Raw genomic sequence first — 26,162 nt, 5'->3', positions numbered from 1 at the left:
TCTCCTGGACAGCGTTAAGCTCCTGTAGTCCCCAGGGGCCGCTGCTATGTTCCTCTTGTTCCCTTTCACGCTAAAGTCTCATCGCTTTGTTCCGTTTGTTCCTGACTCAGACGCGTTGCCGAATAGCAATGAGGTGAACTCCCTAACGACACAGTGCTCGTGGCACAGGGGTGGCACGCGGTGAAGTGGTCACTTTTCCAAGCGTATGCATGCCCTTGGTCCACCGGAGCGGCGGTAACACTGCGTGAATATATCTAATGCTTCAAAGTAGAGCAAAAATAACGCGTACCGATGCACAGAGCCAGAGTCTCAGCGTGAAGCACGCACCACTACGCATACCCAAATGCAGAGCATGGAAATGATGGGCATGTGTAGTGCACGGATTTGCCCATACATGGTTCTTCTGGCTTCCGACGGCTTTGTGACTTTGCAAATCGATAATATAGAACGAAATTGCAGCAATTCGCAATGATTGCGTGTGCACAATGATTACTTGGAAAGTTAGAGAGAAGTGCAAAACGTAACGCCACGAGAACGTCTGAAGCCACAACCTCGAAGGTTAGACAAATCGGTGTACTACGCCACGGTCACAGTGCTAGGGTTACCTGTAGTAATTCTTGTGTAGGGAAGCTCATTCTGACGTACAAATTACGCCGCTGAGCAGCCGACATGGGCAATATTCGACAAAGGCTACGGAATCGACGGTTATGCTGTAACGTATATACCACGCCCAAATAACCTGTGGTCACTGCATAAGCATACAAGAAAAGCGAACGTGATAAGATGCTGCAATTAAAAGACCGATATAGGTACAGAAACTCGAGTGTTCAAAGATTTCAACGCACTAAAAAAATCAAGATGACAATTCTCGCACAGGAAGTTTAATCTTAACTAGCAACGTCGTACCATCGTGTAATACAACCAATCTCTTTGCCCTTATGTTAGGTGCGAGGTTACATCACAGTATCGATTGCACTCTCATGCGAAGCGCCCACTCGTAAGACTATAGCTATAGGACATTACTAAGCAACCTCGCATAAGACTACAGGATGGCACTCGCAGCTGCGTGCCATTACGAACTGAAGTCCCCACTTTAAATCACGTCTCAGTATATCGGTCGCCCGCGGTGCGGGCCGAGCAGCCCGCGCCTTCATTATCGTGTACCTAAGGACAGCCGACGCAAGTCACCCCGAAAAATAAACTTGCGCCCGAGGATAGTGCGTATTTGGTTGATTCGAAATGCCTCTCTTGTATCGGGAACGCGCGCTGCAAGCACGCAGGTGTCCCGTCTCAGTCTCTTGGGTTCGCGACGCTTCGTCGTGCGATCTGGCAGGCTCGCGCCACCGCGGCGAAGGCGTGACCTGAGAGAGGTGCGCGTGGATGCGGGCGAGGACAAAGCGCGCACGCTGGCAGCGCACGCATTGTCCTCCGCGAGGGGACGGTGATGATTAATTTATTGGAGCGTGCGCGGCCGAAAGATTCGCTCGGTCGGCGCACGACTCGGAGAACGTACAGTTTCGAGACCTGGCCACCGTCTCTCCATTTGTGTCCCTCGAGTGTACGTACTATACACTGCATACGCACGAGGCTGTATTCATTCGGCTGCCCGTGCCGCCCCGTCGGGGGAACTAAGAGCCGCAGCTCCGTGGCAGGCGCGCGGGTGATCCAGGAAGTGCGTCGAGGGTCGCCAGGTTAATGAGGATGCTACGCACACCGCTCCACGGGGATGACTAATGCGCGGCTCTAATGACGCAGCGAGTTTTACTACAGCGTGAAGCGCGGCCTTGGCGCTCGACTCTCCCTAACTATATATAGATAGTTAGGAGGCGAGAAAGAAGACGAGATAAGCGTAATCGGGTCCTCGAGGTGAACCCTCGCGAGCAGCAGATTTCGTTGGCGCTTGCACTTGGACCTCACGTGTGCGCAGTGCCGGTTACATAGAGATTGAGGCTCTACACACATGATGAGCTTTGTGGGAGGTACGCGGAGCGTCTGTACCAAGGTTTTCAACCAAGCGTATACGCCACTCGTTGCAGCTGGGGAAGAGTGTCGCGGCCCAAAGCGAAGGGGGACGCGTTGCCGTTAATTTTCTCATTCATTCATTCAGTCGAGTCATTCATTCATTCATTTTTTAGCCATTTATCAAAGTCAAGCCAGGTACCTCGTTTCGGCTAACGCCGAGCCCTTAGGACCACCGACCATGTGCGCGGTTTAGTTCATTAGTTTATACATGAGGACAGAGACCTTACGGGACAGAAGACAAACCACTGACCTGCTGCTCACCGGGATGCAATATAAGAAATAAGAGAAATGCCGTCCCATCGAGTCTCCGCCCGGAGTGTCTGACCAATAATTAGGAGCATTTTGTACGCACTTATATATTCAGACGTAGACAGCAAACAACAGCGAATGCTCGTGTGCAGAGAACCAGCTATTAAACGAGAATCAGCGAGCGCCCAGCAGCTTAACTAACCACTGATTATGGGCTGAACGTCGTCGGTGCATCGTCCAAACTACTACCTCACAAGTATAACTGATTCTGCTTGTGTCACCGTTCTGGTCGCGGCAACGCTCGAGGCCCACCGAAAATGGCTGCCAGCCCCGTTTTCGCTGGTAGACTCGGGAATAGCATCGTGGTCACGTCTTCGCCTCCTGGCCACGGATCCCATCATTTCGTGGCGCCCGAGAGCCCGCCTTTCTCGACCGCAGTTTGCCAACAAAACACACGCTCGGCGTTCCTCCGTGATAACAGATTGCACAGAGGAAGCCAAACTGTCGAAGAGGCAGTGGCTCCTCGCCATAGGTTGCATGCAGCGCTTAACGATGCCAACCAATGATTCCTATATACACACTAAACATTTTAAAGCCCTTAGGGGTGTATAACGAGTGCTTGGTTTGTCTCATGGCTAGCCAGCCCCGTTTTCGCTGGTAGACTCGGGAATAGCATCGTGGTCACGTCTTCGCCTCCTGGCCACGGATCCCATCATTTCGTGGCGCCCGAGAGCCCGCCTTTCTCGACCGCAGTTTGCCAACAAAACACACGCTCGGCGTGTGTGTGCTTGTGTGACCCTCAAGGAAATATCGAGTCGTTAATGACCACAGATGAAGTTTTATTTTTTTTTTCAAGCCTTTTTGTAGCAAGTAAACATGATGATAGCAACGAAAGACAACACGACAGTATGATAAACTTTGATAGCTATCACTGTCAAACTCTCGTGTCAGATATTTCGATGCGCACCAGGTGGTGATAATTATTACAAGGCTGTTTGCAACTACGGATTTCTTATCGCAGGTGTAGTTAGAGCTTGTTTCCGCGTACAATACGTTTTATTATCCTCAAGGGTAAGAGCACTAAACATGGAACAAACCATAATCATAAAAGGTGTAAACATTTTACCTCACATTCTGGGATTTCACGTGCCAAAACCACGAAATGACCATGAGGCACGGCGTAGTAGGGAACTCAGGATTAATTTTGACCACCTGAGGTCACACAAGCGTCTGACCATGTTGCCCATATAGAAATGCGGCCACCGCCGCCGGGATTGAACCCTCGACCTCTATAGCTCAGCAGCGCAACGCTATAGTCACTGGGATACCGCGGTGGGCGTAAATTTGTTGTTTTGTTTTACAGTGTAAGAGGTACAGGGATTGTGTTCTTGTTGCGTTCCTTTGTGAATTAATTTTGGACCTAAGTGTGCGACTTCACTCTCGGTATACTTGCTTTATGGTGGCGAAATAAAGGTGGTGACATTAAAGATGCATACATATGACATTTACGACATGTCGTTTTTTGTTTGTTTGTTTGTTTCGTTATAGTAAGCTTGTCCAATCCCTTTATACAATTTAATAAATACTGGCAAGCACCAGATCGCCATAAACAATTTACTGTAACACTGGTTTGTATGAATCAGCTTCTGTTTCGCAGCAGGTAGATGCGCCGTGACGTCGTTATACATTGGCTAGCTTCATTACTGCGATCGTTGCGTCTGCCACACGAGAGCGCAGTCATGGAGAAACGCCCACACCCTTCTTGTATATTTTTTTTTATGAGAACGCCATCGAGCCTTATTGCTAAACCGCGTCTGCAGGCTTTGTGTCATGACGTCAGGATAATGTCGATGCCACAGGTCCGACGTTTGGAGATGGACTTTACCATCAAACTGCTATACTGTAGAGAAGATGAAGATGAAAGTCCCGCACCTCCACCACTCCTATCGGACCGCTTTATTCCAGCCGAGCTGGTGCTGCCACCACGAGGGTCAAGCTGTGCGGCTGGTGATGATATATACAGATGAAGATGTACTATGGATGATGATATGTAGAAAAGATGAAGATGAAAGTCAGGGCATGCGTTGCGCTCGCAATATATAGTAGATGTTTCCCAACTCTCACACTTGCCAAGCGTCATCCTTCCATGCGCGAGAAGCGCGTGCGACAGTCTCTACAACTTTGCAAATGCGTGTCAACGATCTTTTAAGGAAAGCCCGATAGGTTATAGTCTGGCTGGCAGCCTAACACGCTGCTCGCGAAAAATAGAATGGTGACACGTAAGGCGACAGGCACTCAACGAACACACACTAACAACATAAGAAAACATGCAAGCGTACTCAAAGCCACCAACTAAGTCTCAATGACTCATGCGTCTCTTAACGTAGAACAGAAGCGCCTTTGCACCGACCAACTTATCCGCGAGTTGACCACTTCTCGAGCCTCAAGGCACGAGTCTCGCGACGCTAATGTATCGCGACCTGCAGGGTGCGTCTGCGACGTGTCACGTGTGAAACGGCCGCAGACACAAAGAACGCGATGCAAGTCCTCTGAATTAAATGCAGCATTCGGCAAGCACTAGCTAACCGAATTCGCCTACGACGAAGAAGAACCGGGCCTCGCCTCAGAGGGGACCACCCACGAAGAAGCGAACAATACAGGCATCTGTAATGGGTTTTCGCGCATGTCTCTAAACCTTTAAAAAATATGCCAGCGTATTTATGGGACAATATAAACGACGTTGTGTATTGAATAAAATCAGTATTTTTGTTTCAACACTTGTGTATTGTAGGCTGTATACCCTACCTGTGTGTGTGACTTATGGGGAAGAAAATACCACGGCTAATTGCGCTATAAATGGAGACGCGACGAGGCACGCACACGCAATGAAGAAAGAGAGGACGGTATGAGCTGTATATGGTCCTATATTAATCGTGCGTATATAATGCATGTAATAAGCGTTGAGCTAACATTTAGCATAGTTAGTAAGACTTGTCTTCAAAGATAATTAAATATATGACGAGAAATTTTTAGAGAGCACTGCCTATAGAAAGCAAAAGAGGCCCCCTTCCCCATTCCTGCCACTCGAGTCTACCAATTACAGATTTTAGAAGCATCAGATAAAGGCCACACGGGCATCGCCACAGTCGAAAAAGCCTCAATTTACGAGGGCGCGTCGCACCATAACTTCTATGGAAATGCCACTTCAAAAGACACTGCATTTCCTGAAACGCCACAAGCAGGACATGGCAGCTGAGTACTCACAGAAACCTCGAGGACGCAAACAAGTCGCATACACAAAGCAAGAAAGAAGACAAAAGCTGCTTCTCAGAAGCCCACTGCCAGGACGCGTGCGGAAGACAAGAATCCTGGAGACTGTGCAAACAGGATACAAAAATATGAATAGGTAAATCGTCGCACCGGTGCGCTAAGCGGATCGAAAGAGACCTTCGAACACCGCAGGAAAAGCGGAAACTCTTAGACGGATAACGCCACCCGTTCTCGTTTGTATACACTTCAATCTCGAAGAGAAAAAGGAAGTGCTTTAAGGAGAAACGGTAGGCATGACGTAGAGGCTACACCCTGCTACGAAATCGCCGGATCATCGCTATTGAACGTGTAAGAGCTACCGAACTGATGTTTCTCTTCGTTCCCAGTATCAAAGAAAGAAAGAAAGAAAGAAAGAAAGAAAGAAAGAAAGAAAGAAAGAAAGAAAGAAAGAAAGAAAGAGGGAAATAGCACGTGCTAACCTTGAATGTTAAACTTGACACGGGGAAATGTGCAGAGGTTTATGGAAGTTCCTCGCAATCTCCTTCGAACGTAAGACTCGGTCCTGCTTCTTCGCTATCCATTAAAAACAAGGAACCCGTGCGGTGCCCGAAACGTCTATGCTTCTCTATGACAATTTTCACTGGTCACGACATTCGACTTAGACTCTTGAGTGAATTTTTCTTCGTTCCGAGTTCCTCAAAGTTTGATTTACATTTATTCATCTCTTCAAGCTGTCCACTTTCCCTTGTTAGTCGCGCTTATTTAATTCTTAACGCGCCGCCTTGCCTCATTACAATGCGCGCGCTCGTTTGCCTGCGTTCCAAGCGCTGTTTTGCGTGTCTTCCGAGCAACGCATAGGAAACGCCGTCATTTCATCACGGCCGCTTTCGCTATGCGCTACACGAAATCTGAAGTCGCAGGACCGTTGCGTGGTATTACGCAGAAAGCAACGGGGTCAAGTGCTCGTCGTGAGCCTGTAGCCGCAAAGGCTCTGCGGGCCCCACGATGTTGCTCGTCGCCGTCTTCGTCGTCGTCACGGGCGCGCCCCGCGACCGAGCAAATAAGCAAAGGCGCCGTCGCCATAGCAGCAGGAGAGATGAAGAGGAGGAGGAGGAGGAGGAAGAAGAACGGCCGCGTGCAGCTACTGCCGCATCCGGCGGACGTGCGCGCGGCCATCGCCGCGGGAGTTGGCGCGGAAATGCGAAGTCAGCCTTCGTGACCGACGGCGCGTTAGTCGTGGCTGAGGTCGGCCTTCGCGAAGACTGCGAATGCACGAACGAACAGCCATGAGCGTAACACACCACGGGGAACGAGCTATGAAGGCAGCGCAGTGCTGAAGCGCGACTTGCGTAAAAGGAGATTCCCTCAAAAAGCCCCCTCCTCCCTCCTGTTTCTCGTGTTTCAAACATTCGCAACCTATCGTCGCCATTACGTTACTGTACCCTGCTGTTGTTTCAGCACCACCCCCGCTGTGTCAGTGAAGACTAAACGCACTAGCCGCCACACCTGGGTGCAAAGTTTGCACACCCCATCATAATTCTTGAAGTGCAGGGGTGCGCGTCACTGCCAGATATCTATCGTTGTTTGTGACCTTGTCGTTAGCTTCAATGACATTCGCAAGGAAGCAACGACAACAGCTTGTTAGTTGGAACAACAATTTAGTCTTGAACTAAAAGAGATGGCGGTCCGATACTTTCGCGCAAATCACATAAAATGACAGAGGGAAGGGGTCGCAGGTGTTCGTATCCCTGGTTCAGCAGGACGGAGAACGCGCGCTCCGCGGTCGTCGCACTTGATGTGCAGAGGCCTACTTGCTTCACACAAAGCGTTTGCAATGACAATAATAAAAGGAAAGCCCGAGAGAGAAAGAGACTCCAGCTTCGAAAGTGTTATTAAGCCAAGACAGACCCAGAAATAACGCTACACAACAGCAAACGCTCACCGAACGCACGCGTACTGATCGGACGGCTGATGACAAGAAAAACAGCCGAAGCGCTCAATGCCAGCCGGTGTGAAATAGGCATCGATCAGGTGTGTCAAGAGAAGACAAGTCGGTCGATCGATGGTTTTTTGCTCGCACGATTGCCTTAGATTGTGTTTCTACGCGAGGATAAAATTGAAAGCGTTGTGCAATCCCGAACGTCATTGAACGTCCCGAGAATGCGCCCTGCCGAACGTTCTCAAGAGAACGTGGCACCCACCGCGGAAGATTGGCAGCGGCCCGGAGATGTTTCACAAGCTTTATTGCTGTGCGTTACGGATGAAACCAGCCCGTGTCTCTGGCTTTGATGTACGGTATACCAAGAAGCACGCGGCGGCGGGCCACATGCAGCTGGGGCATCGGGGCCCCATCCACTCCCAGCCAGAGTGCGAACGGCGCGTGCTCTCTGCAGCCGCCGCCGTCACGACACGCACTCCGCGGGGCTCTGCTCTTCATCATCGGCGCGCAGCGCGTCAGACACGCGACGATCACGGGGACAGAGCGGCGGGAGGGACGTACTCCGCCTACCAACAGAAAGCCATGGTGCTGTGAGTTGGGGGCACGATGGAGGGAAAAGACAAACAAGCCTTCACATTTATGTCTTTCGCATTTACTTATGTGACGCTCGGAAGGCTGGACACGTTCTGTGTTTTTGTGACCTCGAGCGTGGTTCCAACGTTTAACATTTTTATTTTTGTTTTTTTTTCCTGGTGCATCAGTCGTAAAGGTACGAATACAGCTTCTTGATTTTTGCGGCAGAAACGGTGCCTCGTCTTCACGTGTCCTCGCACACGTTAAATTTGCTTTTGTCATGTTTACGCAATGCCCCAAACAGCACCTGAACGTTACCGTTTGCGTGATATTTAGAGTTGTCGTTACGGTGAGTATTGCGGTAAACGCGCGACACGACGAGAATATTGCCACGTGCGTTTATTTCAGCTTCTAGCGACGCGAGGTACGCAGCTCGCGTCGCTGCGACGCGACCGGCGTCGCTGCGCCGCAGGCGGCGTCGCTTGACGCGTTTCGATCATGCACGCGAAACGTATAAATGCGGGACCACCGCCTGCGCTGGCTCAGTCCGACGAACGCCCCAGACGCGCTTGCTGCTTTCGCCGTCACCGCGTTATTCGCTTGATTTCGGGCACAAGTTCGCCCATTAAACTCTCTTTAAGTCTACCGCCGACGCAGTGTCCCTTTCTGTCTGCCTGCGTGCCAGGTAGATCACAGTCACCTACGTGACATTTTGGTGGAGGTGCTTATGCTTCGGACACCCCCTCAAAGCCGTGACACCAGCCCAAGTGCATCTGGAGCCGGCGACGCGGAAGACAGCTCCAGAGAAGACAAAAAGGAGGAAACCCGGAGCAGCCGCCGACTACAAGGACTGCCGGCTGAATTGGGACCACTACCTGCCCCTGGTCGCCGTGTGAACCACCGCTCGACGTCACCAATGCAAGCCGCCACCACACCTGCGCCGCTCGTCGTCCAACAGCCGCGAGTACCTCCGCTTTTTAGCGGCTCCACTTGCGAAGATGTGCAAGATTGGCTGGAACGTTACGAAAGAGTTGCAACCTTCAACAAGTGGTCTGACGAAGACAAACTTCGGAACGTCTTCTTCTCTCTCGAAGACTCTGCTAGAACCTGGTACGAGAACCAAGAGCTGTTCCTGACAACGTGGGAGGCTTTCAAAAGGCACTTATCTGCAACTTTCGCAAGTATTCTACGCAAAGAACGAGCTGAGGCCTTGCTTCAAACTCGTCAGCAGCATCCAAACGAATCCGTAACCGTCTTTGCGGAAGAAATGCAAAAGCTCTTCCGCCATGCGGACGCCAACATGACTGAAGACAAGAAGCTTCAGTACCTTATGAGAGCCGTCAAGGAGCAACTTTTCGTCGCTCTCATTCGCAACCCGCCGAGGACCGTCGCCGAATGGATTAGCGAAGCGGCCACTATCGAGAAGACGCTCGAGCTTCGCGCAAAGCAATACGACCGCAACTTACGCGCTCCTCCGCCAGACTGCGACGACTCCCGAAGTGCCTCCGCAGTGGCCCTTCGAGATACCATCCGTGCCATCGTGCGCGACGAGCTGCGCAAGTTGCTACCGGGTGCGCAACCTCTGCAAATATCCTCGCTCGCCGACGTTGTAAGGGACGAGGTCCAGCAAGCGCTGGGCACACTCGATCCTACCGAGACGGCACCAGCCCTATCGCCACCTTCCCCGGAGCCACGCGTTTCAACTTACGCCGCCGCTCTGCAAAGCCAAGCGAGGCCAACCAGCTGGCGGCGGGAAACGTACGCGCCACCTCAACGCAGCCAAGCCTACCCGCCACCGCCGCGCCCGCAGCAGGCCGCCCGCTCAAACACGTTCCGGCAAATCACCACGAGGAAGACTGACATCTGGAGAACCCCAGATCGACGACCGCTTTGTTTTCACTGTGGTGAAGCCGGCCACCTCCTACGAGAGTGCCCCTACCGTCAGATGGGCCTCCGCGGGTACAACATCGACGCACCGCGACCCCTTCCTGGCCAACGGCCTCGAGAAATCGAAGCCTATCTTCGAGCGACCGAAGATGCCGCCCCACGTCGCTTCAGGTCCCCGTCACCCTACCCACGCCGTTCGTCTTCGCCGTACCAAGGGTACGCGAGGGAGAGGTCACCGAGCCCTCGTAGGGGAAACTAAAGCCAGCGGCGTCAGGAGGTGACGCCGCTCTCGAGCGAAGACCGAAAAACCCTCCTACAACCACGACGCATTCCGCCGCCTCGACGCATTCCGACGCCTCGTTGCATTCCGACAACACGACGCGACCCGACGCAGCGACGCCACAAAACACGAAGCCGCGACCCGACACCACAAATTCGATGACGCGTCTGAAGGCCACAACAGCCCCTTGCAACGAGGCTTCCACCCGACGCAGCCGCGACCGTGCGAAGCGACAGACCGCACAGTCGGTGACGGATCGACATCGAACGCGAACACCAAGTGCCGACTTACAAGTTACCGTAGATGGACATCCAGTGGTTGCACTCGTCGACACCGGGGCCGACTACTCCGTCGTTAGTGGACGATTTTTGTCACAACTAAAGAAAGTCAAAACCGCATGGGAAGGTCCTCAAATACGCACAGCAGGAGGCCACCTCATAACCCCGACGGGACGATGCACTGCGCGAGTGGCTGTTCACGGTCACACCTACCCTGTGAACTTCATCATCCTACAGCGCTGCTCTCGCGACGTAATCCTCGGGATGGACTTCCTGAACGAAAACGGTGCGGTGATCGACCTGCAGACGAAAACCATAACACTGACGACAAAACGGTCAGAAAGAATGCAAAGCAATCATTATCATCGCGCCGCGTTCACCATCCTCGACGATCAAGTGAGCCTCCCGCCAAATGCTGGCGTCATGGCACTCGTTGAAACAGACGCGTCCTCAAGCGGCGATGCGATTGTCGAAGCGAACTTGCAGCTGCTTCTGGATCGCCAGATTTGCGTCGCACGCGGTGTCGTCCACCTGCGTGAAGGCAGAGCGGCTGTGCTAATAACCAATTTCAGCACCGAACACAAGCACCTCAACAGGGGTACGACGGTCGCTTTCTTGGAAGAGTTCGCCGAAATAAGCGACGCATTAGCGCTCTCCGAGTCGTCCCATGAAGCGTCGTCGACTGTGGCTGATGAGGTGAACTTCGACATTAACCCCGCCCTGCCTCAACAAAAGCAAGAACAGCTACGTCGCCTTCTTCTGCGATATTCCGAATGTTTTTCTAAGTCGTCGAGGATCCGGCAAACGCACATAGCGAAGCATCGCATTATAACCGATGAATCGACTCGTCCCGTCCACCGAAGTCCCTACCGCGTTTCAGCGCGAGAACGTGAAACAATCAAGACACAAGTTGAAGAAATGCTTCGCGACGACGTCATTCAGCCGTCCAAGAGCCCGTGGTCTTCACCCGTGGTGCTCGTAAAGAAGAAAGACGGTACCCTACGATTTTGCGTCGATTATAGGCGTCTCAACAGCGTCACGAAAAAAGACGTCTACCCCCTTCCGAGAATCGACGACACGTTAGATCGACTGTGCGGTGCCAAGTATTTTTCGTCCATGGACCTCCGGAGCGGCTACTGGCAGATTGAGATCGATGAGAGGGACCGTGAGAAGACTGCCTTCATCACGCCGGACGGTCTTTACGAATTTAAAGTCATGCCATTCGGACTATGCTCAGCGCCGGCGACATTTCAGCGTGTCATGGACACCGTGTTGTGTGGGCTGAAATGGCAGATATGCCTCGTATATCTCGACGACGTAGTCGTTTTCGCATCCACCTTCGACGAGCACGTTAATAGGCTGGAGACCGTGCTCGAGGCAATTAGGGTGTCGGGACTCACTCTGAAACCAGAGAAATGTCGTTTCGCCTACGAAGAGCTCCTGTTCCTCGGTCACGTAGTTAATCGCGAAGGCGTGCGTCCGGACCCCAAAAAGACGGCAGCCATCGAAAGTTTCCCGATACCCAGTGAAAAGAAAGCTGTCCGTAGATTTTTGGGGCTCTGTGCGTATTACAGGCGTTTTGTCCGAGATTTCTCTCGAATCGCAGAGCCTCTCACTCGCCTTACAAAAGCCGACGCGCAGTTCACATGGAAGAAGCCCCAAGAAGACGCTTTTCGCGAACTTCAACGACGCTTGCAGTCACCGCCAGTACTCGGCCATTTCGACGAGAGCGCTGCCACCGAGATCCACACGGATGCAAGCGGCATAGGACTCGGTGCTGTGTTGATTCAAAAGAAGAACGGCCTGGAGCGAGCCATCGCCTACGCGAGCAGATCACTGTCGAAAGCCGAATTGAACTATTCGACGACCGAAAAGGAATGCCTCGCTGTCGTTTGGGCGGTCACAAAATTTCGGCCGTATCTTTACGGGAAGCACTTCAAGGTCGTCAGTGACCACCACGCTCTGTGCTGGCTCGCTAACCTGAAAGACCCGTCAGGTCGCCTCGCTCGTTGGAGCCTGCGACTACAGGAGTTCGACGTCACCATCGTGTATAAGTCAGGCCGAAAGCACACTGACGCCGACTGCCTTTCAAGAGCCCCTGTTGAATCCGCCCCGACCTGCGACGATGACGACGATGCCTTCCTTGGGCCCATAAGCTCTAACACCTTCGCACAAGATCAACGTGCCGATCCTGATTTACGCTGTGTGGTTCAATATCTCGAAGGGAAGACCGATTCAGTGCCAAAAGTATTCAGACGCGCGCTTTCATCGCTATGCCTGCGCGACAATGTGCTTGTGAAAAAGAACTTCACGCCGTACAAAGCGGCATATCTACTCGTCGTGCCGGTCAAGCTAAGGCAAGAGATTTTAGAAGCGTCTCACGATGAGCCGACAGCAGGGCATCTGGGATTCACTCGAACTCTCAGAAGAATTCAAGAGAAATACTACTGGCCGGGCCTGAACGCAGACGTCGCACGCTACGTGAAAACCTGCCGAGATTGCCAACGTCGGAAAACACCGCCTACAAGGCCAGCCGGCCTCCTGCAACCAATCGCGCCACCATGGAAACCATTCCAGCAGATAGGCATGGATCTGCTTGGCCCCTTCCCTACATCCACTTGCGGGAACAGGTGGATAGTGGTAGCAACGGACTATCTTACGCGCTATGCCGAGACAGCAGCGTTAGCATCGGGAAATGCAATCGAGGTCGCCAGATTCTTCATAAAGAACATCGTTCTCCGTCATGGTGCACCCGAGGTCCTTATTACGGACAGAGGTACGGCATTCACAGCTGAACTTACGCAACAGATTCTGCACTTGAGCCACACGAGCCATCGGCGCACTACAGCGTACCACCCGCAGACAAACGGCCTTACGGAGCGTTTAAATAAAACCCTCGCCGACATGCTCGCCATGTATGTCGACGTCGGGCACAAGACTTGGGACGAAGTCCTTCCATACGTGACGTTCGCCTACAACACCGCGCCACAGGAGACAACGCAGATGACGCCATTCGAGCTTGTCTTCGGTCGCCAAGTCGCCACAATGCTTGATGCGATGTTGCCTCACGTTGAAGACGACAACATCCATGCAGACGTTGCCGGCTTCCTTCAACGTGCCGAGGAAGCTCGTCAGCTAGCCCGAATGCGTATTAAAGAGCAGCAAAACGTCGACGCCCGTCTATACAACCTACGACGACGAGACCAAGAGTACGCACTTGGTGACCGCGTTATGGTGTGGACACCAATTCGTCGCCGCGGGCTCAGTGAAAAGCTCCTGCGCCGTTACTTCGGGCCCTACAAGATAACTCGACGACTTGGACCGCTGGTGTACGAGGTTGTGCCCGATGGAGTGACGCAGTCACAGCGACGTCGCGCACGACCTGAGATGGTGCACGTCGCGCGCCTCAAGAAGTTTTTTGAGCGTTAGCGGACTAACAGACATTCTTTTTTTTTTTCGTTATCCTTTGTATTTGCATGCTTACAGGTTTCTTGTTTTCTTTAGCATCGGGGCGATGCTTTTTCACGGGGGGGTAATGCCACGTGCGTTTATTTCAGCTTCTAGCGACGCGAGGTACGCAGCTCGCGTCGCTGCGACGCGACCGGCGTCGCTGCGCCGCAGGCGGCGTCGCTTGACGCGTTTCGATCATGCACGCGAAACGTATAAATGCGGGACCACCGCCTGCGCTGGCTCAGTCCGACGAACGCCCCAGACGCGCTTGCTGCTTTCGCCGTCACCGCGTTATTCGCTTGATTTCGGGCACAAGTTCGCCCATTAAACTCTCTTTAAGTCTACCGCCGACGCAGTGTCCCTTTCTGTCTGCCTGCGTGCCAGGTAGATCACAGTCACCTACGTGACAATATATATGGCATAATGCAACAGACACGCATAAAGAGGGCATTCATACGGTGTAACTCCTCGACGCTGTTTTGCAAAAGCTTTCGTTAGGAAGTGCAAAAATAGTTCCATATCTATGTTCTACATACTCGCGTCCCTGCCCTCCCTCTATTCTTACTTCAAGTCCGGCAATGGCACTTGCATATTATCGCACATGTTTACGCATATCCGGCCTCCGCATACCTGAACTCTTGCCTAGCAGTCCGCTTATCATGCTGAAGGGCCGTTTCCGAGAAGGCTTCGCCTTGACCGGTCTCGGGTAGTACGGCTCCACCATGACTGCGGTTGCGTTCATCGAGAGCCGAAGACGAAGATCCACTTGACTCACCGAGGAACAAAGATAACAAAGGCGGACACGCACATCACTTACGTACGGAGATGTTTGGTGGGCAAGTATCGATGAGTTGATGTGGCACACATATTCGGTGTCTACCGTGTCACACAAAAAAGCGCAGTCAAATCAACCACTGCGACTCGCTGTTTCATCTTCTCATATTTGTTTCTTTTTTTCTTCTGCGATGCTTCGCTAAGTAATCCGCTGAAGAGCCGGGGGCTGCGGCTTGGCACGTCACTCACATCGCGCTTTTTGTAACCGAGCGTTTCTCTCTCAAAGGCGCGGCGAGTCGACGATCGCTGTCCAAACGAACGGCCACTGTCTATTCTCCGAGAAACACCGCTGTTTTTTTCGTCCACATGTCCACGACCATTTAGGTGCACCATCCGCAGGCAGACTTAGAAGGCAACTCGGTTTCGACCTTCTCTTCTCCGCTAAGGAGGTTTAGCGAAGAGACGTACTGTCATAGCCCCGACCACGATGCCGTCTAATCAAGCTCACTCAGCAGCCGAACATAAGACGTCACGAAAACCTCCAGGCAGTGTTCGTCGCAAGCTCACAGCAGGATGACGAGGTCGTTCTGAAAGCCACCACATACCAGCCACGGAAGAACAAAAACTGAGCGCGGACACGCTGTCGCGGCCTAACAGAGAACCAGAGTCGCTCGGTGCTCAGGTCCCCGGGGGCTCCGTGAGAAAAGCGGACGTTTAAAAGCGCCCTCCGGAGAAGAAGGGATCATTCCGAAAATTCTTCTCCACCGGGGTGGAGGAAGCGAAACAGATATCGTGAGAGGAAACAGCGGAAAGAAGCAAAAAGGACCCGAGGTGCTGACGTAGCTCGACGGCCTGAGGTTTCCGTGCGAGCGTACACAATGTACGGAGAGCCTGGCGGATAGGTGGGGAAATAAGCATTCCACGGGGACGAGCTGAGCCTGGGAAAGGGGATCAGCCCTCCCCGCACGTACAGTAGGGCTGCACGTGGGGTGCAGATGGCGCTGGCTTCCTGTCACGTGGCGGCATGTCTGCGTGTTGTGATTGGCTCTATTTCGGCTCCCCGGTACGGACGCGCCTATTCGCCGATGCCACAGCACAAAAACAGATCTAAAATAAGCAAGACTTGTTCGACAGATACAAGAAAGTAGCGCGGGCACAAGGTTAGAACTTTCGGGCGCATTATACCGGCGTAGGAGAGCATGTCCAAGGAAAACAAGGTGGTTTTTGCACAAGCAACTACAAAAGCAAGGGCTGCCCACAAACTGCAACGACGAATTGCATCTAGTAAGGTGCATGCCTGATTAATATCTTGAGCAACGAACAACAGGGCGAGCATTGTCACGTGAGCAGCAAATGCAATTCAAAGTGGGATGTTGTTTTCCGCATATTCTTTGCAGTGACGTGCATCGACGAAAGCCACCAAAGAGGAAATTCGAAAACCTCTTCAGCATTCGCATTTCGTTTCTTTGAATAGTTAAAGAAGTCATTCTCACTTGAACCAAAATGCCGATCTCTTCGTCCGTGCCGTTTTTGTGCGTGCGAATTTCTTTCGAACCTTTCTCGTCGAGTAGCATTTAAACCCAGCATTATTAGCATGTACAAATATCAACTAGCCTGAACAAGCGCGTTGGTGGATGTTGCAAGGGCAGCAGCCCCCCTAGGCTTTTCAAGCAAGCTTCTATCCAGTAGTCCTCCCAACTAATGTGACACGTCCTTTAACCTTTACGGCACGCGCTCCGTCGCTCGCTACAAAAATAGCTATACTTTTTCATTCCCAGATCCGTATACGACGCGGATTTCCCACGTTGAGAAAGAGATGCGTCGTTATAAGGGCGTAATGGCTTCATTCCGTATGCACAACCCGCCCTAAGGGACATAATCACGTCAGGCAGGATGTGTAGCCCAGCCGGAGGACCATGGCTCTTACTTATGCCCCTCTCCTCCTTTCTCTCTCTCATGATGTGCTGGTCACATAGAAAGACTACAAATGAGAAGTTTCGTCAGAGGTCCCAACGACACGATCCGCGGGAGAGCAATTGTGCTCCTTACATCGCGTGTGACAAAAAGGTAATGCAGGGCGCTCAGACTGAGCGCGGCAAAAGCTGTGACAAAAAGAAGCGGGTTACATAAGGCAGCAGCAACCGCGTAGTTTCGTCGATCGGATCGTCCGGTTTCGTGGTACGGGTTGCAGAGGAGGCGAAGGTGGAGCGGGGCATCGGGCCCGCCAACAGCGGCCCGCGGCTCATTATCCCCGGGGTCCCGATCCGACCGGGCGCCGTGCGCGCGCGCCCCGATGGCGAAGATTAATCGCAGCACGAGCGAACGACCCGGTGACGGCGACGAGCAGTCGGAGGGGTCCGCGGTCCCGGAATAGGAACTGCACGACCGAGAATAGACAACTTTTGTGCGAACCCGCCCGGGCGAGCACGACGCGAAGGGCAGCGGGACATTGCGGCGACGGGAAGAATGCGATCTTGAAAACGCTGCGTGGCCTACGTGCACGCATATAGGCGGAGAATTCTCGTCGGGAAATGGGCTGGGATCTCAGTTTACCGTGTATTGCGGGGAACGGGCGCGAGCGGGAGACTATTACATCGAGTGACAGATAGAGCTGATTGATACCTACGTACATGCACACACGCGGCCGAAAGCTTGCGAATCTTCCTATATCGGCGATAGAAGATAAAGTCTACGCGCCTATGTCGCGATGTAACTCTGTTTCTTTTCTGGCCCTGCGGCCAGTAAAATTTTAACTAAGAATAGTACAGGACACTATAACGCTAAAATTGTAGTTACACTGCCTGCGTGAGGCAAGGTGGGGGCTGGCTGTGAACCTTAATTTTGTCCTTGAAGTGGACTTTGTAGCTGTCTGAAAACAGAAGGGAGTAGAAATCACGTCGAGGTCAGGCGACAGGGATGGCGGATTGATTCCTGAGGTGTTGAGACAGCGTCAGCCTCTGATGTTGCTTCTCATGAGTGCGCCTTAGTTAGTACATCGCGGTAAATCATGGAAACACAGCCGTATACCACGTAGCAGCATGCAGTTTCCAAATGGAGGAGGACTCACGAATGGTAGGAATGCACGCATGCGAATGACGGGGAGAATTAGCGCACCAACGGTTACTGTCTGGAAATCAGAGAGAAACAAAAATCCTGCTTTTGCCCTGCCTTAAATCTTTTAGAGCAGGCAAACACGACGCACGTGCGTTTTACTGCCGTTCGCAAGAGTTGCAGAGAAAACCAGCTTCGCAGGTAAAAGGATTCCTCGCCTGCCTACGCAATCATTTTCTCCGTCTATTCTAAGCTGTTCGCGAAATGGTATAAGCGGGAGGGAGCGTTACGTCTTCCTTATCTTGCCAGCTTTACGGTGGCCATTACTATTCTAGTTTAGATATAGTTAATCTTATATTATACCGGCATGGATGATCGGTACTACTGATAGCGGCGCTTACAGCAGTAGCCAGACGCTGAGAAAGTGCACACATACCATGTGGTATAGCGCTTGTTCTAGTCATGTTTCCTTACAAATTGTAAACGCTAAGCAGCCTCTCTTTTTGTTTTCGCTTTCAGAAGCCAACAAAAATTCATTTGCATATATGCGGTACCAAATCGACACGCGCACACACACACACACACACACACACACACACACACACACACACACACACACACACACACACACACACACACACACACACACACACACACACACACACACACACACACACACACACACACACACACACACACACACACACACACACACACACTCAATGAAGTTTGAAGGCTGTTTCGATTGTCGGTAGGGTCTGCTAATTCTTCCTCTCTTATGCTCTTTCGTTGTTGTTTTTTGTGTCTGTGTGCGCGCGTGTGCGGCCAGGCTTGTCCAAGGCTTTGGGGCACAGACGTCCTTGCCTTCCGTATCGCGCAACGAAAGGCTTCAAGTGACAAAGCGCCATCCTTTGCTCGCCAGCGTACCTCTGTCTCAAACAGTTCGCTTCGGCGGAGAAGTACACAATGGAGACCCTCGAGCCAAGAAGACAAAGGCGTGACAAGCGATACAACCGCAACCACCGCCGCCGCTGCCCGCTTCCCCGAGCCAGTATTGGCACCACCTTATCGAACGCGAATACGCGCATGTAATTCGTCACGCGAAAGCACTGGTTGGCTGCGCAACGACACGTGTTCGCCGAGCCCAGCCACGCGTGTCGACATCGCCGGGCGTATCCGACTCGCGAAACCGCGGTATTGTTTCCTATTGCACCCACGCTCGCGCGATCGCAGGTGAAGCGAAGCCATGGAAAGGACGATATGGGTGAGGAAGAGGAACGGCGGATTGATTCTCCGCGGCGCTAGACAACAAAAGGGCGGCGGTGGCGGAGCGGTGTCCTCTCCCAAGGCGTCTGGCCGGCAGCCAAGCCAGAGCCTGGTCGTCCGGAAAACCCGATCGCGGCGCCGGAGACATCGGACGCCCCAGCCGAGACGCGACGCCGGCGGTAGCAGCCACCGCCTTCCGGTTCGCCAATCGCGCCGGGCGAGGCACCCACTGCTGCTGTCGGAGGGACTCACTCGTGCGGACAACACATGGGCTGCGTGCGGCGCTCAGGTCTATGGCGCCGCAGTCGACATTGGATGGTGGCGCATTCTTACGTCCGTGAATTGCTTCGCCTTGTGCGTGTGAGAAAAAGAAAATGGAGCACGAAAGAGAGGCAAGCAAACAAAAGGTCGGCTACTACACGGCGGATCTTGCGGGAAGCATTGCGCGATACTTTTGAAGATGGTTTTTCTGCACGGCGAAGATTGCTCGTGAGAACGTTAAGCTGGCTTCATTGCTCGCAACATAATGGTGCGGTGAATCGGCGAGAATGGTTAAAGTACGGAATTTACGTGCACGTGCGCCGCATGTGCACGTGGTATCCGCAACTCAGGCCCGTGCTGCATGTGAAGAAGCATGCGCTGCTCGCTGAAAGAATGGACTACCCTGTCATGCGAGTCAACAATGCAATGAAGCCAACTTGCCAAGTTACGCACGATTTTACAACGTCGATCGGAGTGGATCTGAAGTGAAGATCAGTGCTGTAATCGCGTTTTTCAGCAAGCATTAAAAACAACGGCGAAGCTTCGGCTTTACGGGACAGCAATGTTCCGACTTACGCACCCAGTTCTCAGGCAGCCAGGAAACCAGAAGACATCAGACTTCTTTTGTTTAGTAATCATCACCGACGTTTTCGGTCGTCACGAAGGTGACGTCCGAAGAGTTCACAAAAGAACGGAATCTGAATAATAAATGAATAATTAGACAATTATTTATTGCTCGAGTGACTAGATGAGTCTTACATACTAATTCTGCAACAGGGCTGTCAATGACATCGCGTAAAGCACGCAATGATTGAGCGCGTCGGTTCTTTTTTTTTTTTATACCACAGAAAAGTATCAACGCAGGCTTTTGTCGCATTCTTAGTTCAGTGAGAACAGCTGCCGCGGCCAGGCATAGGCCACGCGACCCAATGCTCAAGGAGAGCACCGTTCCAGAGCAGATAGTTCATGGCGGGAGATTCCAATAAAAAGTTATTATTAAACTTCGACTCTTTAAACAATGCTCTTTCAGAATCATTCTGGGAGCAGAAACTAGGACACAAAAACGTATATCCAAAGAACTAAAACTGAGAGACAAAACATTTCTGCTAATGCGAAGGGCCTGCTAACAACGCTACTTCGGACTTCAGTATATATGTCCTCTCCTCGTTCGCCCAGAATGGAGAGAAACGTCCATGGAAAATAAATAACCCCAAGAAGGCAGCCAAGAGGCGCTATCAGATACAGGAGAGAGAGAGGGAGAGAGCGGCGCGTGTTTGCACTGCGCCATATGTCGGCTCGTAGTGTACGTAACGCGCTGACGCAAAAAAAGAAATAAAAAAAAAAAAACCCGGCACAAGCGGCACAACTACGACAGGAACGGAAAGCGAAAGCGGAGACGCCGAGCGCGCGCATTCTCGCACGCGCGGCTGTAGCTATGCGTGCCTCTGCGCAGCTACTGCGGCACCCAGCGGGAGGCCACTCAATCAATCACAACGCCGCGCCGATTCGATTAGCCGACGAGACACCGCCAACATCGCGCTCGTTCGCGCAGTGCCGGCGACAATTAATGCCGACGCACCCCCCGCGCCTGCCTCCATGGCCCGTCCGTCTCTCCGGCGCGCACAAAGCGAAGGGCGTTCAGCGCGCGGCTTCGCTACCGCATGCAACCGAGGGGCTCGCGAACGCACGCCATGGGTCGGGCACGCCATTTAATTACGACCAATAGCGGAGCCGAATAATTTATTAGAGTGCCTAGTTTTGCTGGACGCCGATGCTGCTGCGTCGGCGTGAGATCCGACTCCCGGGAGGAGCGGACTTTTGCCTTGATGCGGGTAAACGCTGCGGAAGAATTGAGTGGACTGATTTTGGCGCGACACAGTGAGGGATTTGAGGGAGCGCCGCTAGTTCGGCGATACACGCGTATAACGAGGTCGCTCAGACTCGAAGCCGCGGCAGCGTTGAACTGCCCTCCGCGTGAGCTGCGATAAAGGACTCCGTTATGGGTCGCTGAAGACGGCATTAGTGGAAGTTCTGGCATCCTTAATTGGACGACGGTGAGGTTTCGGGCGTCCTTGCGCCGCGCAGTTAGTTAGGCCTCCGCGATGGTTAGGATGACAAGGCAGCGCCGAACGAAAAATAAGAACGCTGACAGACCACGCAAGGCAGTTCTTTCTGCTTTTAATTAGTTAGAAAGATGGCGTTTACGTTGACAACCTGTAAAAGAGGTCTTGCTGCAAGCATAGCGTACTGTTTGTATTTTCACAATTTCTCTCTTCGTTACTGCAGCCTTAACACATTGATGCGTACTCGTAAGTCGTGGGCACGTGGAGAGGCAAAGAAAATAAAGAAAGTGATGAACTGGCATACACAGCTCTAACGTTTCACGCAAAGAAAAATAAATTAAATTATAAAATTAACATAAAGACGGAAAGGAAGGAGGAATGCTGCTCTCCAAAATCGGTATGCACTTGTTAACTTTGAATTACGCATGATCCCACTACAAAGTGCCATGATACGAACCGCACAGCGTCACAGAAGAGTCAACATCGGCATTCCTGCCGTCGGCGTCTTACAGTATTCTGGTACGTACAGCAAGGTACACACCCGGGGATACCGTTGCTTGATAAGTGATATTGAACAGTAGAAAGAACAGGGCTACTTGTAACAACAAAACGTGAAATAACATGGCAACTTGTAGGCATAATCGACGTTCACGCATTGCAATAATACTGCATTGGGGAATGCGCTCATTACCTGCACAAAAGAGCGCCAGTTCATTGCGCCGGGCGTTCACGTGGCTTCCGCTCGATATAATGCAGCTGCACGTGTGGAGTTGCTGCTGTTACATTTACCCGTGCTGCGCAATACGACCCGGCGTGAAATTTCGAGAACGGTGCGCACGAGCGGAATGTGAATGCTCCGTGCAAAACGAGTGTTTCGACAGACGAAGTTGTGTGTGGCCGTGGGTGCAACGAACGTTGCGTCGACTGCTGCGGACTTCGGTTCGGCGAACGGCTGACGGTCGCAATGTCGTCTGTCGAGCTCAGGTTACGCAGCCTAGCTTCTATAATTTTCCATTTTTGTTTATTCATGTCTTCCAACTTCAAGTCCCCTTTTGCGTGCACTTTGTTCGATTGCGTTCGGCGGCCACTTTCCCAATCGTCACGCGCTGGCATGCTTTTGTCCTTGCTACCATATAAATAAATAAATAAATAAATAAATAAATAAATAAATAAATAAATAAATAAATAAATATATATATATATATATATATATACTTGCCTTTTGCGCCCGAAAAACGTCGATGACACTAGAAAGGCACTTTAGACTTCTTGCTTTGACGAAAGATATGCGGTAACCCCACTTTTTTGCATGGGCCTCGAGGCCATCACTGACTGCACAAAGAACGATTTCGTACTACTACTATAAAGTGAATGCTGGCTGTCGGAAATGAAAACGGAGCTGAACTTTCACAAGATCATCCGCCAGTCGTGGTTCGTCTTACAAAGTAGCTATGCAAGCCCTGATGAATATGTTCCTTCTTTGTAGAACAGGAGGTAGTAAGCGAGGAATGAGGTTTACATCGCGTTGCCTTACTGCTCCAATTCAGAGCCATCCTGATAAAATCGAGGACATCTCGGGTAAGGGGAGGGATATGCAGGCCGTCTGCATCCTTACAAACCCCATAGATCCCCTTGCTGAGCTGCTTGTCAGGGGATTAAGTTTAGCCAGCTGAGCTTTCGTGATGCGCAACGGACAACGCTTGTCTTAATTAGACCCGTATGCCTCCCCACTGCTGCGCCGCATCGCGATTAACGCAGTCGCCTGCTCTCTCCGCGGGGATGAGCCTTCTAGCGTATATACGTCCAAGCGAGAGCACAAAACCAGTGCGTCCATCATCGATCCGCGGCGACGTGAGCTCGCCGTACCGGCGGCGAATCGACCGTATTGGCTTCCGGCCGGAGGCATTAAGCCAATTTGGCCAGCCAGGACCGGGCCCCCTTCTCTTGGCCCGGCTCTAATCACGGCCCATCCCTCCCACTCAGCAACGGCCGCGAGAAGCCCCATTCACGCATCTTATTTTCCTTCGAACAGTTTCGGGGAGAGGAACACCGGGAACGGTACACGGTGAAACGGGAGCACGAGTCAGCGGCACTGGCGTCTGGAGAGCACGCCTGCTGAAGGCATGGCTTTCACGAACTCATAGTATAGCTCTCACCCTCTCCACCACGCGTGCGCGCAACTTGGTAATGAGACCAACTATGCGCGGGCGACGGCGAGGCTTTTTCTGGAGACGCTGCCGCTGGTAGTCCACGCGACATGCGTTTAATGTAATTAGGCCGGGAATGCAGCAGACACGAGGCCGAGATGAGAAAATTGGTGATGGCTGCCTGCACCGCCTGTTCAAGAACACAGGGGAAAAAGAGAGAACGAAACGGCAGAAAGGGCAGTTCTATTCCCTATTTCACAACGACGTTAACGACAGTGCTAGTGTACAGAGTGAAAAAAGTAAGAATATACGGCTGGTGGCGCCTCTCACTGCGCAACCTGATGTGACGCCTTCCCTATCTATTCAACTGCATTCTACTTTTGCGTTACGCCACTTTGCACTGCAAGAATTCAGCTTCTTGGCAAGACGCCGTATTTTCGTTCCACTTTGAGGAAGTGACGTAGAAACTAGAATGCGTGCACTTGGAAACGATGTCAGCAGCACTTTACGCGGATATGGTCTCACCCTTGGGGCCACATTGTCGCATTAGCGCAATATAAAACACACACACACACACACACACACACACACACACACACACACACACACACACACACACACACACACACACACACACACACACACACACACACACACACACACACACACACACACACACACACACACACACACACACACACACACACACACACACACACACACACACACACACACACACACACACACACACACACACACACACACACACACACACACACACACACACACACACACACACACACACACACACACACACACACACACACACACACACACACACACACACACACACACACACACACACACACACACACACACACACACACACACACACACACACACACACACACACACACACACACACACACACACACACACACACACACACACACACACACACACACACACACACACACACACACACACACACACACACACACACACACACACACACACACACACACACACACACACACACACACACACACACACACACACACACACACACACACACACACACACACACACACACACACACACACACGCAAGCAAAAGCTGTACAAGTTTCAAAGCCGGCTCTGCTACTGTATTGTATTGCTGTACCTGTATTGCTGTACCTTGTATTGCGGACGGCGGTATGGTTGTTCTAAGTCTGTACGTAGGTAGCAGGCGCCTTTATATCTGGCTTTTCCCCATAAAAAGCCCTCGTGCGGTGAAGCCCAATTTTGTAACGCAGGGCGAGTGCGCGTAATTTTAGAGAAAAAGCCGAACTTCAGGCATAAATAAATACGAAGCGAAGGCTGCCAAAGGTAGTGAATCGTGGTAGAAGACAGAAGGACGGTAGTCGAAAGCACCTAAGAGAGCGTAACGCCAACATATACGAAACGTTTATTGGATGTAACGTGTCCGTTCAGTGTCTGTAATGTTGGGCATGCACTGACGTCTTCACGGCGGTCATATGCTGTACAGGTAGAAGGATGAAAAGCCGCACACTGTTCAAATTCACTTATATCAAGCGACACTGCAGCAGCTGTGAAAAGGACAACGAGACGGTGTCTGTGACGTCATTGACGTAATCACTGCCGCTTTAATGTTGTACAGGTCATCGCTGCCGTATAATGCCGTAAATGTAAACTGCTGCGTCCTATCCAAATGGACTTATCTCCCAGTTTTCTCCAGCGACACGATGTGAGCCATGAATAAGGCAACACTGTAAGACCCGCGACGCAACGTGAATAGCCTCTTACAATGGAAAAACTGCAAGTTGCGTTTATTTATTTATTTTGTTAACGCAGGCATGCCGCTTTTAGGCTTGCGCAATTTCATGCTCCACTGCCGAGATGGACAAACGCAAAGAAAGGCAATAAAGTAACACTTTAAGGAAAAGTATAGGCGGGAGCTATGAGACGAAGTGATCAAAGGCCCCGATCCGGTATTGGTTCCTCCTGCGCTTCGAGCGTCGGTTCCAGTATGGTGCGCGCGGTTCGCAGCTGCAGAGTGAGCGGCATCTCCCGCTGGGTCGAACTGCGACAACAATGCCGTCGCCTCTCGAGAAGAGGAGGATCCGCTCATCCGAGCCCCGGGGCGTCGGCCGAGGAGATCAACGCGCCGGCACCCTCTGTCGACGCCTCGGGTCAGAAACCGCTCGGGCGCGCACGGACCGTTCTCAAGTGAGACGTTAGAGATATACGAACGCTGCGCCAGACCTATACGCACGATGCTCAAAGCGAACAAAAAAAGAGAAAAGAAAAAGAAGAAGGTAGAGCAAAAGAAGGAAATAAAATGAACAGAAGAAGCGCAGGATAGAACGTGAGTAAAAGAATACAAAAATAAAAATATAACCTAGTAGAAGGAGATGCACGGCAGTGGCGCCGCTTATAAGGACGCGGTGCGTCGCCTTTAAAGCGCAGTACTTGGAGGTTGTCGCCACAGATAAAAAGACATTTGGTGATTGTAAAGAAGACATCGCTAAAAAGTTATTTATGGAAATCCTGTTCAGAATGAACATTTAAAACAACAATTATGTGCTCCTTTATTAAGCTTCTTAGTCGATTACCCTCGTTTATTCTTTTTCTCGCAAGGCAAATTGGC

At 51.8% G+C, this 26,162-nt stretch overlaps 2 protein-coding genes across 8 annotated transcripts in view; one reads left to right on the top strand and one right to left on the bottom strand.

The window, feature by feature from the left end:
- The window catches only part of rols (zinc-RING finger and ankyrin repeat domain-containing protein rolling pebbles), a 312,403-nt gene that overhangs the window by 40,917 nt on the left and 245,324 nt on the right, over positions 1-26,162 (bottom strand). The window lies entirely within an intron of this gene.
- Positions 8,444-10,199, top strand: LOC142582445 (uncharacterized). The gene has a single exon (XM_075692169.1). The coding sequence runs from the start codon at positions 8,781-8,783 to the stop codon at positions 10,197-10,199; it is 1,419 nt and encodes a 472-aa protein (XP_075548284.1). The 5' UTR covers positions 8,444-8,780.

The sequence above is a fragment of the Dermacentor variabilis genome, chromosome 5, assembly GCF_050947875.1.
Source record: "Dermacentor variabilis isolate Ectoservices chromosome 5, ASM5094787v1, whole genome shotgun sequence".
NCBI lineage: Eukaryota > Metazoa > Arthropoda > Arachnida > Ixodida > Ixodidae > Dermacentor > Dermacentor variabilis.
The sequence above is the reverse complement of the archived record's forward strand: the minus strand, read 5'-3'. Positions and strand labels throughout refer to the sequence as shown.